Source organism: Schistocerca gregaria, chromosome 1 (genome assembly GCF_023897955.1).
Source record: "Schistocerca gregaria isolate iqSchGreg1 chromosome 1, iqSchGreg1.2, whole genome shotgun sequence".
NCBI classification, from domain to species: Eukaryota; Metazoa; Arthropoda; class Insecta; order Orthoptera; family Acrididae; genus Schistocerca; species Schistocerca gregaria.
In genome coordinates, this window is record NC_064920.1 from 609,164,520 (window position 1) to 609,179,071 (window position 14,552).

At 45.7% G+C, this 14,552-nt stretch overlaps 1 protein-coding gene across 3 annotated transcripts in view; it reads right to left on the reverse strand.

Moving 5' to 3' along the window:
* The window catches only part of LOC126358757 (RRP15-like protein), a 79,707-nt gene that overhangs the window by 37,989 nt on the left and 27,166 nt on the right, over window positions 1-14,552 (reverse strand). For all 3 annotated transcript variants that reach the window (XR_007566226.1, XM_050007575.1, XM_050007576.1), the window contains exon 4: window positions 5,120-5,300. Coding sequence is in view for 2 of the 3 variants with exons in the window: in XM_050007575.1 (XP_049863532.1) it covers window positions 5,120-5,300 (181 nt within the window). In the remaining variant the exon portion in view is untranslated. The remainder of the gene's footprint in view (window positions 1-5,119; window positions 5,301-14,552) is intronic.

The window sequence follows — 14,552 nt, forward strand, 5'->3', positions numbered from 1 at the left end:
AAAAGCCTCTTGTACTGTTGTAGTATAAGATTTCTCGCAACTTGATAGTGTCCCACCAGCCAAAGCTATTGGGCAAAAGGTGGGCTTGCCATTTATAATTTGAATCTGGAACAACCCTACACCCAAACCAACAGATGAAGCATCAGTCATTAATCCAAATTCAACTGACACATCACGATAATATATAATCTTCACATTGGACAAAGGTTGCTTGATTGCTTTGAATGCTTGTTGACATTCTTCAGTCCACTGCCAATACACATTGTTCCTTAACATATTTAATAATGGCCTAGAATTCATCAACTAATCTCCAATGAAAAAATGATACAAAAACTAGGAATCCTTTTAACAGCCTTTTTGTTCTAGGAACAGGAAAATTTTTTATGCACTGATCTTAATTTCATCGGGTAAAATACCTCTTGAATTTATTAAATGTCCTAAGAATTTTATTTTCTCCAGGCAGAAATGTGACTTTTGTAGGTTCACTGTTATTCCCACTCTACAAAATCTCTCTCATACTCATATCAGTATATTCACATGTTCTTCCCAGGTATATGTAGCTATCAGGATGTCATCAACAAATAATGTAAACTGACTCCTTAGTTCAGGTCCTAATGCTGCATCCAATGTGGATATGAATACGCCTGCGTTGATATTCAAACCAAATGGAAGAACCTTGAATTGGTAACTCTTGCCACTGTATACAAATTCAGTATACTTTCTTGAATCTTCATTTAACGTGACTGTCAGTATGAAGCACGAAAATCAATTGTTGTAAAATACTTCACTCCACTGAACTTTTGAATCAGCTCATCTACATTTTCTGAATGAGTGCATGCTGGTACAATAATTGTGTTAATTACGTGTACATCAAACACTAGACATACTTTTCAACCTGGTTTTGGCACAACAAGAAGCGGAGTGCAGTAGGGACTGTTTGAAGCTTCAGTCATATTCCAGTCTAACATCCTCTGTATTTCTTAGTCCACTGCTTTGCATTGTTTCCAAGGAACGGGATAGAAACTATAGCAGCATGTTCTGTTTAGCTTGATGTTTAGATGACTTGTAAACCCTTGACGATGCCTGGCTGCTCTTGAATACTCTCGTATACTTGCATAATAGAGCAGACAATTGTGTCCTTTGCTCTTTTTTAAGGTGCTCTGGCTCACTTGAGCTCTGCTGTATCTACTCGGACACTTCTATTTACTTGCATTACTCTAATCGGACTTGTCTTGAATTGGCAGTGCTCTTTTATTATTAATTGTAACTTTGCCCATCGGTAATATCTTCCATGTTTTCCCTCTTTCCTTAGAAAGCCTATCTGGGCTAGGGCCCCATCGATCCAAAAATTTACCTTCCTGGTAGAGTAGTCTAATTTTGCGTCCTTCTCCCAAATAGTCTCTAAGCCAAACACACAGCTGACTATTAATTTATCAATTACTAGGAACATGCATGTTATCGCTGCATTTCCTAGATTCAGTTTTAGCATCGCCTGCAACCTCACAGGTTGGGATCGCATGCCAAACGCTCCTAGTATCTTGCAGTGTTGTGCAGGAAAAGTCAGTAACTGGGTCTTCTTCATTAATTTATTAAATATATTCATAGATACTCCATTTACCAATGCACCCGTATCCAAAACTACTGTTGCTGGAATACTCTCTATTACAACTTTAATGCAGATGTGGGTACGGATAAGTATTCTTCGGTACATGTGGCTGTCTCAGCACAAAACTCCTCTTCTATTAACTTTCCTTCATTATATCTCTCATACAAACTTTCTGTCCATAGCCCCTATACCTTTCCTCAACTACTCCTCCGGGGCACGATTCAGTCGGAATTAGTTTTCCGAGCGCGATTCCTTTGCATGAATCACACCCTCTCTCACTTCTCTAATAACTGGTGTCTGTTGTCTCCAGTCATTATTCATTGGCACAGAAAGCTGCGTCTGTCGTAATTGTTTTGCCAGTTTTAGTGTTTGGATTTACATTATATCCTGGATTGTATTGTCTATCATGTCTATTCTGTCTGTTTTTGCCATAACAGACATTATTCGCATTGACACTACACTGGTTACGATGTTGGCCATAATTATTAAAATGCTGCGGCACACAACTCGCATTTGTTTCTTGAATTAGCTGATTGCTCACACGGCTGCCATAGGCATTATTTGCCTTCGAGTACGAGCCATTTCTACCTGCTCTTGCCTTAATATATTCTCGGATCAAGTCAGTGGAGTCCAAGACTGACATAAATTCTTCTAAATTCTCCTCTGATGCATGTATTAATTTTTCTTGCTTCTCAGCCAGAAGTTTCGCCTTCAAAATCCACAAAATATCCTTATGTGTTATAGGCTCATCCCAGTATCTAGCTTTGTTTAAATTAGCTTTGTTTAAATACTTCTCAAAGTATCACCGTAGACTTACAGATTTTGCACAGAAAGGTTCCAGGTTAAATACTTCTTACCTTATTCGTTCTTGCATGCCATGGGACCAATATTTAGCAAGAAACGCCTTCTCAAACTTCTCATAAGCCTTGCATTTATCCATCATATCCATGGCCCATAATGCACCATAACCTTGGATATAACCTGAAACGTAGCTAATCTTTTGTGCTTCAGTCCATGCCCTGGGTAATACTCCACAAAATCCTCGTATGAATACAACTGTGAACAGCAGATTAATCAAGTAGTACACACAGCTGACATATTTTGAGAATAGCATCAGTATAGAAGAAAGAAGTGTGTCCTCAAATCAAGAAACACAGCATAACATGGGCTCTAGTTTCTATAAACTTCTGGATTTTGTGAGCGAACGGCGCAAGCCATTTTCAAACAATCTGTGTCTGAAGAACCTATATTGATTTGAAGAAAGAAATTTTTCAGTTGCCAAGGAAGTATTGACACAAAGCACTAAATATGTTCCATTATTCTACTGCAAATTGACATCAACAAAGTAGGTCTGTAGTTCAGTGCACTTGCCATGCGAGCCTTCTTAAAGACTTCAATGAGTTGAGTCTTTTTAAAATCATAATGGATGTTCCATTGACCTATAAAAGTCTGTTTATAGAAATGAGCAAGTTCAACACTGACTGTAATTGGTATACCATCAAGTGTAGCAGATGTTCCTCTACGAAGCATTTTTCAGTTGTTGTTCAGTCCTGAGAATCATTTATTCCTGTTTTTGTCTTTTCCACATCTTTGTGATGGTTGAAAATATGAACTTTGTTGTCTTTTCCTTGGTAAGATCATTTTGGAAGAGAAAAGTTAGTATTTTATCCTCCTTATCACCTTCCATTTCACTGCCATCATGATAAACACACGACTGTCTAGACGATTTTCATCAACTAGTAGTAGATTCTATGTAGAATCAAAATATTTTACTGATTATCGATAATTCAACAAGTAAGACACTACAAAAGTGGTCTTATCCAAAGTTTCTCCTCACTTCAGAGCAATTGCAGCTTAATTTTTCTAGTTTCAGATCAACAAGGTATATGAGTAGTGGCTAAAACATTAGTCTGGCACCTACAACACACCATGAAGGAATTATCTGAATAGGAAGGAATTTGGTAGATGTAAGGTACACTTGCAGACAAGCAAATGATTATAATTTCAGAAAAATTGGATGATTTATTCAAGACAAAGAAGTTCACAACCTGAGAATCAATAATGTGTTGCTCCACCTCTGGCACTTATGTAAACTCTTATTCTGCTTGGCACTGATGACAGCATTGTTGGATAGCCTACTGAGGGATATCATGCCAAATACTGTTCAATTGGCATGTTAGATTGTCAAAATCCAAGCTGGTTGGAGGCCCTTGGCCATAATGCTTCAAATGTTCTCAGTTGGGGGAGAGATCTGACGACCTTATTTGTTTGTAAGTGTACATAACATCTACTGATTTCCGTCCCATTTGGATAATAATTTTTATGGGTAATAATCTAGAAGGGGGTAAAAAACATAACAATGCTTTCTTTTGTTTCAGGGTTGTTAGCAAACATGGAGTTATCGTTTGAACAACAGAAATGGGTGCTAAAGAGGAAAACAGAGAATGTACATGCGGTACGCTGACATTGGAGAGTTGAATTTGGGACACCATCACTGACAAGAGTAACAATTACAAGAATCAGAGATAAGTTTGAAGTCGAAGGAATGGTGCACAATATGAAGAAGAGACATAGCAGATGAAAGGGAAGGTCAACAGACAATGGGAGTGTTGATGCAGTAATCTAGGCATACACACGATTCCCAAAGAAATCTGTGAGGCAAAGTTCTTATGAGACTGGGAACTGCAAAATCAGTGTTCATAGAATTTTGTGGTCTCGGAACTTTAAGCCTCACATTCCAAGACTTCTCTATGCTCTTAACGACGATGATCCTGAGAGGTGAATCAAATTTTGTGAGTGGTTCATTAACAGCCGTGAAGAACAGCAACATTTCCAAGATCAAATTCTTTGCTCAGATAAAGCGACATTTAAATCTTATGGAACAATTAACTGCCAAATTGCGTGTACTGGGCCATGGAGAATCCATATGTAACTGAGCAAAGGCATGACAATCTACCAGGAGTAACAGTCTGGTGTGGTCTGTCGTCTAGAGTTAATCGGGCCGTACTTCTTTGAAAACACTGCCACGGGTGACTCGTACTCGGAAATGGTAACTCCTGGTCTTAGTGTTGTCTTTGGAAATGAAGATTATTACTATCAACAGGATGGGGTGCCACCTCACTTTCACCTGTATGTGACGGCATTTCTCCATCATACATTCCCTGTCAGATGGATAGGACAAAGAGAGAATGTAGAGTATCCCACTTGATCTCCAGATTAACTCCTCTAGACTTCTTTCTGTGGTGTACTCGCACAGAAAAGTCTGTGATGCTATTCTGTTGGAAACAATAAAGTTGGCATGTCGCTCAGTCGTGAATCGTCGATGGTGTATTGTGATGGACGGACACAAGTTTGAACATTTACCACCTTAAGTCAGACCATGAGGCGCCTAACACAACTCAAATTGTATTTCTAATCCCTTTCATTAAAGAGATGTTCAGGTTCAAAGAGTGTATACATTATTTTGGGACACCCTGTATTACAGTGACACTTGAACATACAAAACATGCTTACCTTCATATCAGCTTCAAATTTGGCTGAACTGCCTTTCCCCATTAGCACATCTAAGAAGGCCTTTTTATCAACAGACTTCATAATTTTATCTTTTTTAACTTCAGAATGCTTGACTTCTCTAAACTGCTCATCCAGCTTTTTCTGATGTTGTCGCACTGCATTAAACAACTGCACCACCCCTCTGTGAACAATATAGTATTAATTCAAATAAAAATTCTCAACTGAAGTTTGGTCATTTTTCATTAATTAGGTAGATTAAAAAATACATTCTCCATTACAATACACACTGACACCAAACCATTTATACAGATTTTGATATAAGGGATGAAATGCTATTGGGTATAAAGGCAAACCTTACTCTACATAAAGTATTCTGAAACTATACCTGGTTCTAAAAGTACGGAAGATACTATTCTGTAAAAACAAAAAATGATAGATTTATTTATTTTTGAAGGTTGAGTCCTGTGAATCCTTATAATGTCACACAATTAATTGGTAGAAGAATACCAAGTAAATTTTCTATAGTCTTGGGTAATACTTCAAAAACCCACATTTCCTTCTTAGTGTCAATTTCAGATGTTATGATTTATATGCTATTTCTGCTGGAGCAGGCTTCTATGCATATTGCAAATAAGGCAAACTACCACAAAGACATAATTTTAAAGAGTAGCACCATTACAATTGTAAAAGATTTTTATTACTTTTTTATTTGTTTACTTAATTTCATTCAATTGAATATGTATCTCTGCAACAAAATTTCACAGTTTACAGAAAAGAAGAACACAAAAAAGGTGTTTGACAAGGTAATGATCTCCCCCCAACTGCCTTACAGTTGCATTCTTGAAAATACTGTCCAAATCAAACAGAAAAACAAAAACTGTTTAGCCCAATAAGAATGGGAAACAAATTTAAAGGTACCGCAGTTAACTGACTAGCTTTGACATCTTTAGGTGTCTTGTATTCTGCCACGCACCAGCATTGTTCATGCATGCCATTTGGACAATGTGAGTCATTATCTTCATTAGGTGCTACCAGAGACTGCTCATCAAGTGTAATGGGTCCAGTAATTACATCAATGGCCTGCCCCTCCCATGGTCAGTTCCAGGCGTTCTGTCTGCAGTCTGCTCCCACAAGCAGTGTTCTCAGTTATTCCCTCTTTGATTTGGTGCACCAAGTCAAGTGCTGGTGTTATGTCTTCAGTCTGTTGCACCTGCACCTGGCCTGGTGCACTGGACTGAAGAGGGAATGTCTAAGAACTTTTCTAGCAGAAGTGGACCACAGAGGGAACACCTGGAACCACACCAGACCAAAAACTGAACACCAATGAAAGAGCAGATGCACTTCAAAAAAGAATATGCAAATTTTAGCAATCAACAACAAAAATGCCTTTCACAGAACAAAAGGAAACATTGTTCTATGATGATGTTGAACGCAGCGGTTTTGTATGCAGCAGAAACACAAATGGCAACTTCTGAGAGAGAGTTGGTGGTTGTTGGGATGTTTAAGGGAGACTAAACAGCTAAGGTCATTAGTCCCCCATTCCAAAAACAGGTGAGACGAAAATCTGCAGAGCAGGTAAAACCCCAAGGGGAAGGAGACTCCCCCACAGTCACTGAAAGAACACAAATGCGGCAACGAACACTACAGACAAGGAGAGTACAGATGAACACCAGACAGCAAGAAACAGAAGAAAAGAAGACGGCTGGAGACTGGTTGACTGACCATGAGAACAAAAAAAAGGGAAAGAGTCAACCATCCGACTACACACTAAAATCTGCAACCAATTATGAGACTCGAGGACAAGAGACACAGAAAGGGAAAGGTGCAGGACCTCCCTAAATGGAACCATAAAAAGGACTACCACAGATAAAATTTAAAACGTCGTCAGCCATGGAGGCATCGTTGCATAAAACCAAAGGCAACGTGCCCAGGAGATTAAAAGACTGCTGCAGGGTGCGCAGTCGGGGACACTCCAACAAAATGTTGGCGACCGTCAGCCGGGACCCACACTGACACAGAGGGGGATCCTCCTGACGCAAAAGATGTCCGTGCGTCAGGTAGGTATGGCCGATGCGGAGCCAACACAGGACGATACAGTCCCTGTGAGAAGCCCACAGGGAGGACCGCCACATATCGGTCGTCTCCTTAACAGCCCGCAGTTTATTTGGCGATGTCAGGCCATGCCACTCATCATCCCACAGCCCAAGCACCTGCGCAACACCAACTGCAGATCACGAGCCGGGAGGCCGATCTCCAAAGCTGGGGCGTCGATCGCCCCTTTGGCCAGCCTGTCAACACGTTCGTTCCCCGGGGTGCCAACGTGACCTGGCCTCCAAACAAAGACCACCAAACGACCAGAGCGGGTAATGGCAGAAACAGACTCCTGAATAACGGATACCAGAGGAGAAGAGGCATAGCAGCGGTCGATAGCCTGGAGGCTGCTCAGGGAGTCACTGCAGATGGCGATGGACGTACCTGCGCAGGAACGCATATGCTCAAGAGCGTGCAAGATGGCCACCAGCTCTGCAGTAAAAATACTGCAGCCAGCTGGCAAGGAGTGCTGTTCTACATGGGCAGCATGAGCAAAAGCGTAGGCAGTACAACCATCAACCAGGGAACCTTCAGTGTAGACAGTCTCACAGCCCAAGAATGAGGAGTGGAGTGCAAGAAAACATCGACAGAGGGCCTCAGGCAGAACTGAGTCCTTGGGTTGCTGTGCCAAGTCTGGGCGGAGCAGACACCAGGGAGGCGTAGGTGCACGGACCCGGAAGGGAGGCAGAAGAGGGAATGACCCCAGTTCCGACAGCAGGGACTGGACACGGACAGCAATGGAAAGCCCAGACCTAGGTCGCCGTTCGGGCAGATGGAGGACCATGGCAGGGAAAAGCAGGCGATGATTGGGATGGCCCGGCGAGCAATGCACGTGGACAGCATAGTCGGCGAGCAGGCGATGGCGGCAAATCCGCAGCAGGGGAAGCCCAGCCTCCATCAGTATTCTATCCATGGGGCTCGTACAGAAAGCGCCAGTTGCAAGCCGAGCCCCACAGTGGTGTATCGGGTCCAACAACGTCAACACTGAGGGTGATGCAGACCCACAGGCCAGGCTCCCATAATCAAGCCTGGACTGCACAAGGGCTCTGTACAATCGCAACAGCGTGCAGCGATCTGCACCCCAAGATGCATGGCTCAGGCAGTGGAGGGTGTTGTGGTGCCACCAGCACTTTTGCTTCAGATGAGTAATATGAGGAACCCATGTGAGCCGTGCATCAAAGACGAGTCCTAAGAAGCGGCTGGTGTCCACCTCTTCAAGTAGGTGGCCGTCGAGGTGAAGTTCAGGATGAGGGTGGACGCCCGATGCCTGCAGAAGTGCATAACTCAAGTCTTGGCTTCAGAGAACTGAAAACCATCAGTCAAAGCCCATGATGCTGCCTTGCGAATGGCTACTTGCAGCCTGCATTCGGCAACTCCCGTAGTCGTTGAGCTAAATGAGATGCAGAAGTCGTCGGCATACAAAGAAGGAGACACCGACGACCCCACAGCTGCAGCCAGACCATTAATGGCCACTAGAAATAAGGAGACGCTCAACACTGAGCCCTGCAGGACCCCATTTTCCTATATATAAGATGAACTAGAGGCGGCACCGACTTGCACCCGGAAAGAGCAGCGCAATAAAAAGGTTTGAAGAAAAGCTGGAAGCTGACCACGAAGACCCCACTCATGCAACGTAGCAAGGATGTGATGCCTCCATGTGGTGTCATATGCCTTCCGCAAATCAAAAAATATAGCAACGAGATGCTGTCGTCGGGCAAAGGCCGTACGGATAGCAGATTCCAGCTGCACCAAATTATCTGCAGCAGACCGGCCCCAACGGAATCCACCCTGGGATGGAGCGAGGAGACCGCGCAACTCAAGGACCCAACACAAACGCCGCCCCACCATACATTCGAGCAATTTGCACAAAACGTTGGTGAGGGTAATGGGACGATAGCTGTCCACCGCCAGTGGGTCCGCACCGGGATTCAAGATGGGGACAATAACACCCTCTCGCCATTGCGAAGGGAACACGCCCTCGCTCCAAATGCGGTTAAAGATAGTGAGGATGTGTCTCTGGCAGTCCCTGGAGAGGGGGGGGGATAAGTCACAAAGCTCGTAGCAACATGCGCGGCAAGGTGGTTAGAAATGGCGGCAGCGTCTGTGCAGACAGCGCCGTCCAGGGAGATCCCAGGGACACCCATAGGGGTCTGGTATCCATAAATCCGCTGGATCTGGGACCACACGAGCGAGGGGGAGACACGGGAGCCCAAGGATGAGACATACCTCTCCCAGCACTCCTGCTTACGCCGTGCAATAAGACGATGGGCCAAGGCACGGAGCCTCTTAAAGGCGATGAGGGTCTCCAGAGACGGGTGCCGCCTATGACGCTGGAGAGCCCGCCTATGGTCGCGAATAGCCTCAGCAATCTCCGGCCACCACCAGGGTACAGCCTTCCTCTGAGGGAGATCAGAAGAGCGGGGGATGGCAGCCTCAGTCGCAGAAATGATTGACGTGGACAAGACATGGACTACCTCATCAATGTCACCCTGTGTGGGAGACTCACTGATGGCAGCAAAAGTAAAAGCCGGCCAGTCAGCCCTGTTGAGAGCCCAGCGGGGCAGGTGCCAGAAGAATGACACTGGGGCAGTGACAAATAGATGGGAAAATGGTTACTACCACACAGGTCAGCATGCACTCTCCAGTGGAGGGATAGGACAAGTCCAGGGCTGCAAAGAGAGAGATCAATGGCCAAGACAGTCCCACCCCATAGAGGGTTGTGGGCATTGAAATCGCCCAGAAGCAGCAATGGAGGCAGGAGTTGAGCCAGCAGCGCAGCCAAGACATGTCGGGGGAGCTCCCCACCTGGAGGAATGTAAACAGAGCAAACAGTAATAGCCGGCGAGAGCTCAACCCTGACAGTGACTGCCTCTAAAGGCGTCAGAAGGGGTACGGGAGAGCTACAGACAGAGTGGTGAACAAAGAGGCAAACTCCACCTGACGCTCGTTGACAGGCAGCACGGTTCTTATAGTATCCCTGATAACCGTGAAGGGCGGGGATCCGCATTGCTGGAAACCGAGTTTCCTGAAGAGCAATGCAGATAACAGGGGAAACACTCAGAAGTATCCGGAGCTCAGGCAGGTGGCGGAAATAACCGCCGCAATTCCACTGCAGAATGGAAGCAGGAAGGGACTGGGAGGGCGCGGAGGTGACTAAGAGGCACACGGCGCCTCAGAGCCAACGGCCGCCACTGGGGGAGAGTCAGCTGCATCCAGAGGAAAGGCCCACGAGGGTTCCGTGAGGGCGAGATCCGCGGCAGAGGCGAGGATCTCCACCTCCTCCCCGGAGCCAGAACTATTGACAGCAGGTGGTACTGAAACCGCCGGAACGTCCTTCTTCTTGGACACGTTCCGTTCCTTCTTCTTACGTCTGTCCTTTGGGTTAGAGGGCTGGGAGAGCTTCTCTGAAGGAGCGTCAGAGGCTGATGACGACGCAGAAGCCCTACGACCAGCAGGTGACGGAACCTACAGGCACTGGCTGACATCCGGCTGGGTAGGAGAAGAAACGGAGGAAGGGAGAGCCCCGAGGGACCCCTTCTGCGAGAGAGGAACCGGCAGAGACAATGCCGGCGGAGAAGGAGGGGGAGGCATCGAGTCCCCCGGTTTTGAAGCTGATGTCACTCCCAAAGTAAGCATGGGGGGAGCGACAGAAGAGGGTTTGCCCCCAACTGCTAAGGGGGCAACAGAGGAAGGCTTGCCCCCAGACACTAGGGGGGCAGACAGAGATGCACGGCCCCGTGGGCCCACTGAAGGCGGCACTGATGAGGCAACAACTGCCGCTCGCGAGGGCGACGATAATGTGGCTGCAGCATAAGATGTTCGAAGGGAAGCAGGATACTACCTTTCAAATTTCAGATTTGCCTCTCGATAAGTAAGCCGGTCCAGGGTCTTAAATTCCATTATCTTCAGCTCCTTATGAAGAACAGGGCAATCCGGCAAGCATGGAGAGTGGTGCTCCCCACAGTTGACACATACAGGCGGAGGCGCACATGGAGAATCAGGATGAGAGGGGCGTCCGCAATCTCGACATGTGGCGCTGGATGGGCAACGGGAGGACATATGCCCAAACTTCCAGCACTGGAAGCACCGCATCGGGGGAGGGACGTATGGCTTGACGTCACAACGGTAAACCATTACCTTGACCTTCTCGGGCAATACAGCACCCTCGAAGGCCAAGATAAAGGCACCGGTGGCCACCCTGTTAGTCTTGGTTCCTCTATGTACATGACGGACAAAATGCACACCACGTCGTTCCAAGTCGTCTCTCAGCTCGTCGTCGGATTGTAACAATAGGTCACGATGGTAAATAATCCCCTGGACCATATTTAAGCTACTGTGGGGAGTGACGGTAACAGGGATGTCACCCAGTATCACACAAGAGCAACGCCCGTGACTGGGCTGGGGAGGACGTCTTGAAGAGGATGGACCCATTCCTCATTTTAGACAACCCCGCCACTTCCCCAAACTTATCCTCCAGGTGTTCCACAAAAAACAGAGGTTTCATTGTAAGAAGGGAGTCACCATCAGTCCTGATGCAAACAAGGCTTTGTGGTACGTAAGGCTCCCGCTTGGCACTAGATACGCATCCCTCCCACGGCGCAGCCAACGAGGGGAACGACTGAGGGTCATATTGCGCAGCATCAAATTCAATTCTGCCTCGCTTAGAGACACTGGTGGCCATGCGACCACCAGCTTGGTGTGATTTATTGCGCTTCATTGCGCCACATCCGCCCAGATGCCACCTACTCTGAACGAAGGCTCTCCCCAAGGGCGCCACCCAGCCAAAGCAACAGGTACCTGGCCGATATCCCATTGCCCGGAGTCCTCGTGCCCCAGACAAGATGGGCACATACTCCTTGGCATGCATGGGGAGGAACCAGCTCTGGCATCTGTAGTGCGATCCCTGCGTGGTCAGGGGGCTACCACCAAGAGGGTACATGACGACCCCACCACAACGGACTGGCTACCGTGCTGGATTTTATGTGTTGAAAGGGTCCACAGTTGTCGTGGGCGCTAAGAAGGGGATTGCGCACAAGACGAGAAGGAGGAAACCCAGAAGACTTTGGGTGTAAATCCCGCCACACGACAATAGGTAGCATGCAAGATGATGGTGCATGATGGACCAATAGAAAAACACCATGTAAGGCGTCCTTCCCCAAATGGCATGCACTAACAACGGAAATTTGGAAAAAAGGAGGTCAAACCCAAGAGGGGACCATCACATAAGGCCGAAAAGTTTGAGACTCCTTTTAGTCGCCTCTTATGACAGGCAGGAATACTGCGGGCCTATTCTAACCCCCAAACCCGTAGGGGGAGAGAGAGAGTTTGGGCAAAAAGAGTGTCAGATAATTCTGAGAACCACTTACAAGAACAGCTTTCATTAAACAGTTCAACAAATAAATTTAGTGTAAAGTAGAAAAGAATCACAAACATTTTTTAAAAAAATATGCATAATTTTGTGGTTTCCTCAAATGAATGGAAGTGAATGTGGTGACTAAAAGGGTACTCTAAGTCTTTTGACACAAAACCCAAAACCACAATCTACCAGTACACAAGAAACAAAAAAAAGGCCTCCAAGTATTCAAAATCAAAGTCTGAAGATGCTTTCAACAGAGATCACAAAGTGATAACAGCCAGAGGAATAAATCCAAGTGCCTCGAAGGTAACTGCAGCACGTGTTTCCATCATTGGCATGCTGTCTAATGGATCAGTAAAGACCTGACCAGTGATATCTGAGTCTGATTTCATCTAGAGTTTTCACAAATCCCAGATGACCAGATGTTGGGAATGTTGTGGAAAAATTTCAGGATAGCTGTCTTTATGTGAGGTCAGATGGCGAACAACCATAACCACCCCATTGGATTACTGACCCTCTTATATGATGCTCCATTAACTAATGAACTGAAATTCTCCTATGGTTGGTGCCTCCTCCTTCCTGCTTTTATGGTTTTCGGCAGTGCTGATCTTCCCTCTGCTCAGCAGCACGTCATTTAACATAGCGATGACTGGGATTTCATCCATGCTGCTGTGATTCGCCAAAGAATTTCTTGAAAAACAGTTGGCCTCCATGTGTATGCACCCATTTTTGCATACCATTATAATGTTGTAGTCCTGAAACCTCAGTGCCCATCTCAATAGTCGACTTGTTGGATCCTTCAGGCTAGTCAACTTGTGGCAACAGATAGACATCTCTCTACATGAATTTGTTCAGTCATCGACAGTCAACGCAGGAGTGCTATGTGCTCTCCTCCTCCTTCCCAAGGACCATAGGAGAGGATTAAGGACTCTCTGAATGTTCACAGGTATCACTCCTGATTTGTAAGCACCTGAAAATTGACACAGAACAGCTATCACATGTCGACGTTACTCCTCAGTCAGGCCACATACTATTGCCAGATTGATAGCAGCTTCCTTCACTGCAATGCCTCGTCGTAGCAAAGAATGGTTCTTTGTCGATAACACTATGCTGCCCCCCTGGACTTGTTTGGCTGTCCCTAAGCACATACCTTCAGGGATGAGTTGTGGCTGTTCATGACAATTAGTGATCCAAAGTCCTCCTTGACGATCTACAATACCCATGATTATCGCAGGCATGTAGATTTCTTTGGTGAGCCCGAGTAGCTTTTGCAATCAAAAAAACTCCATAGTTGCACCGAGCATCTCAACTGATGACTAGAACTCATCTCGTTGATGATGGCCAGATAGCATCTGCAATGGGAACATCCCCTAGCCTAATCTTTGTTATGTGTGTCTGTTGGAATAGCTCTGTCAATAAGGAGCTCTGATCTTTCACAGTCTATGGAGGAGGAGATTAGTGTTTAACGTCCCGTCGACAATGAGGTCATTAGAGACGGAGTGCGAGCTCGGGTGAGGGAAGGATGGGGAAGGAAATTGGCCGTGCCCTTTCAGAGGAACCATCCCGGCATTTGCCTGAAGCGATTTAGGGAAATCATGGAAAACCTAAATCAGGATGGCCGGAGACGGGATTGAAGCGTCGTCCTCCCGAATGCAAGTCCAGTGTGCTAACCACTGCGCCACCTCGCTCGGTTTTCACAGTCTATAACTTCTGCAAGAAGTCCCATCCGATAATAGCATCTTGTCTATGTTCTGCTAACACAACAAATCTGAAAGGCTGCATTCTGACACTGATAGCTCTTCTTGCAATAAACATTCCTGTCAGCTGGATGTATTTCCCATTTGCAACCCTCAGCACAACTGCTTTTGTATCACAGAACATAGTCTTGTTTAGATGACAATGATAATCATTTGACATTACACACAAAGAAACCCATGAATCAACTAGTGCCTGGGCAGGTCAGCTGTCAAAGACAACTTCAATGAG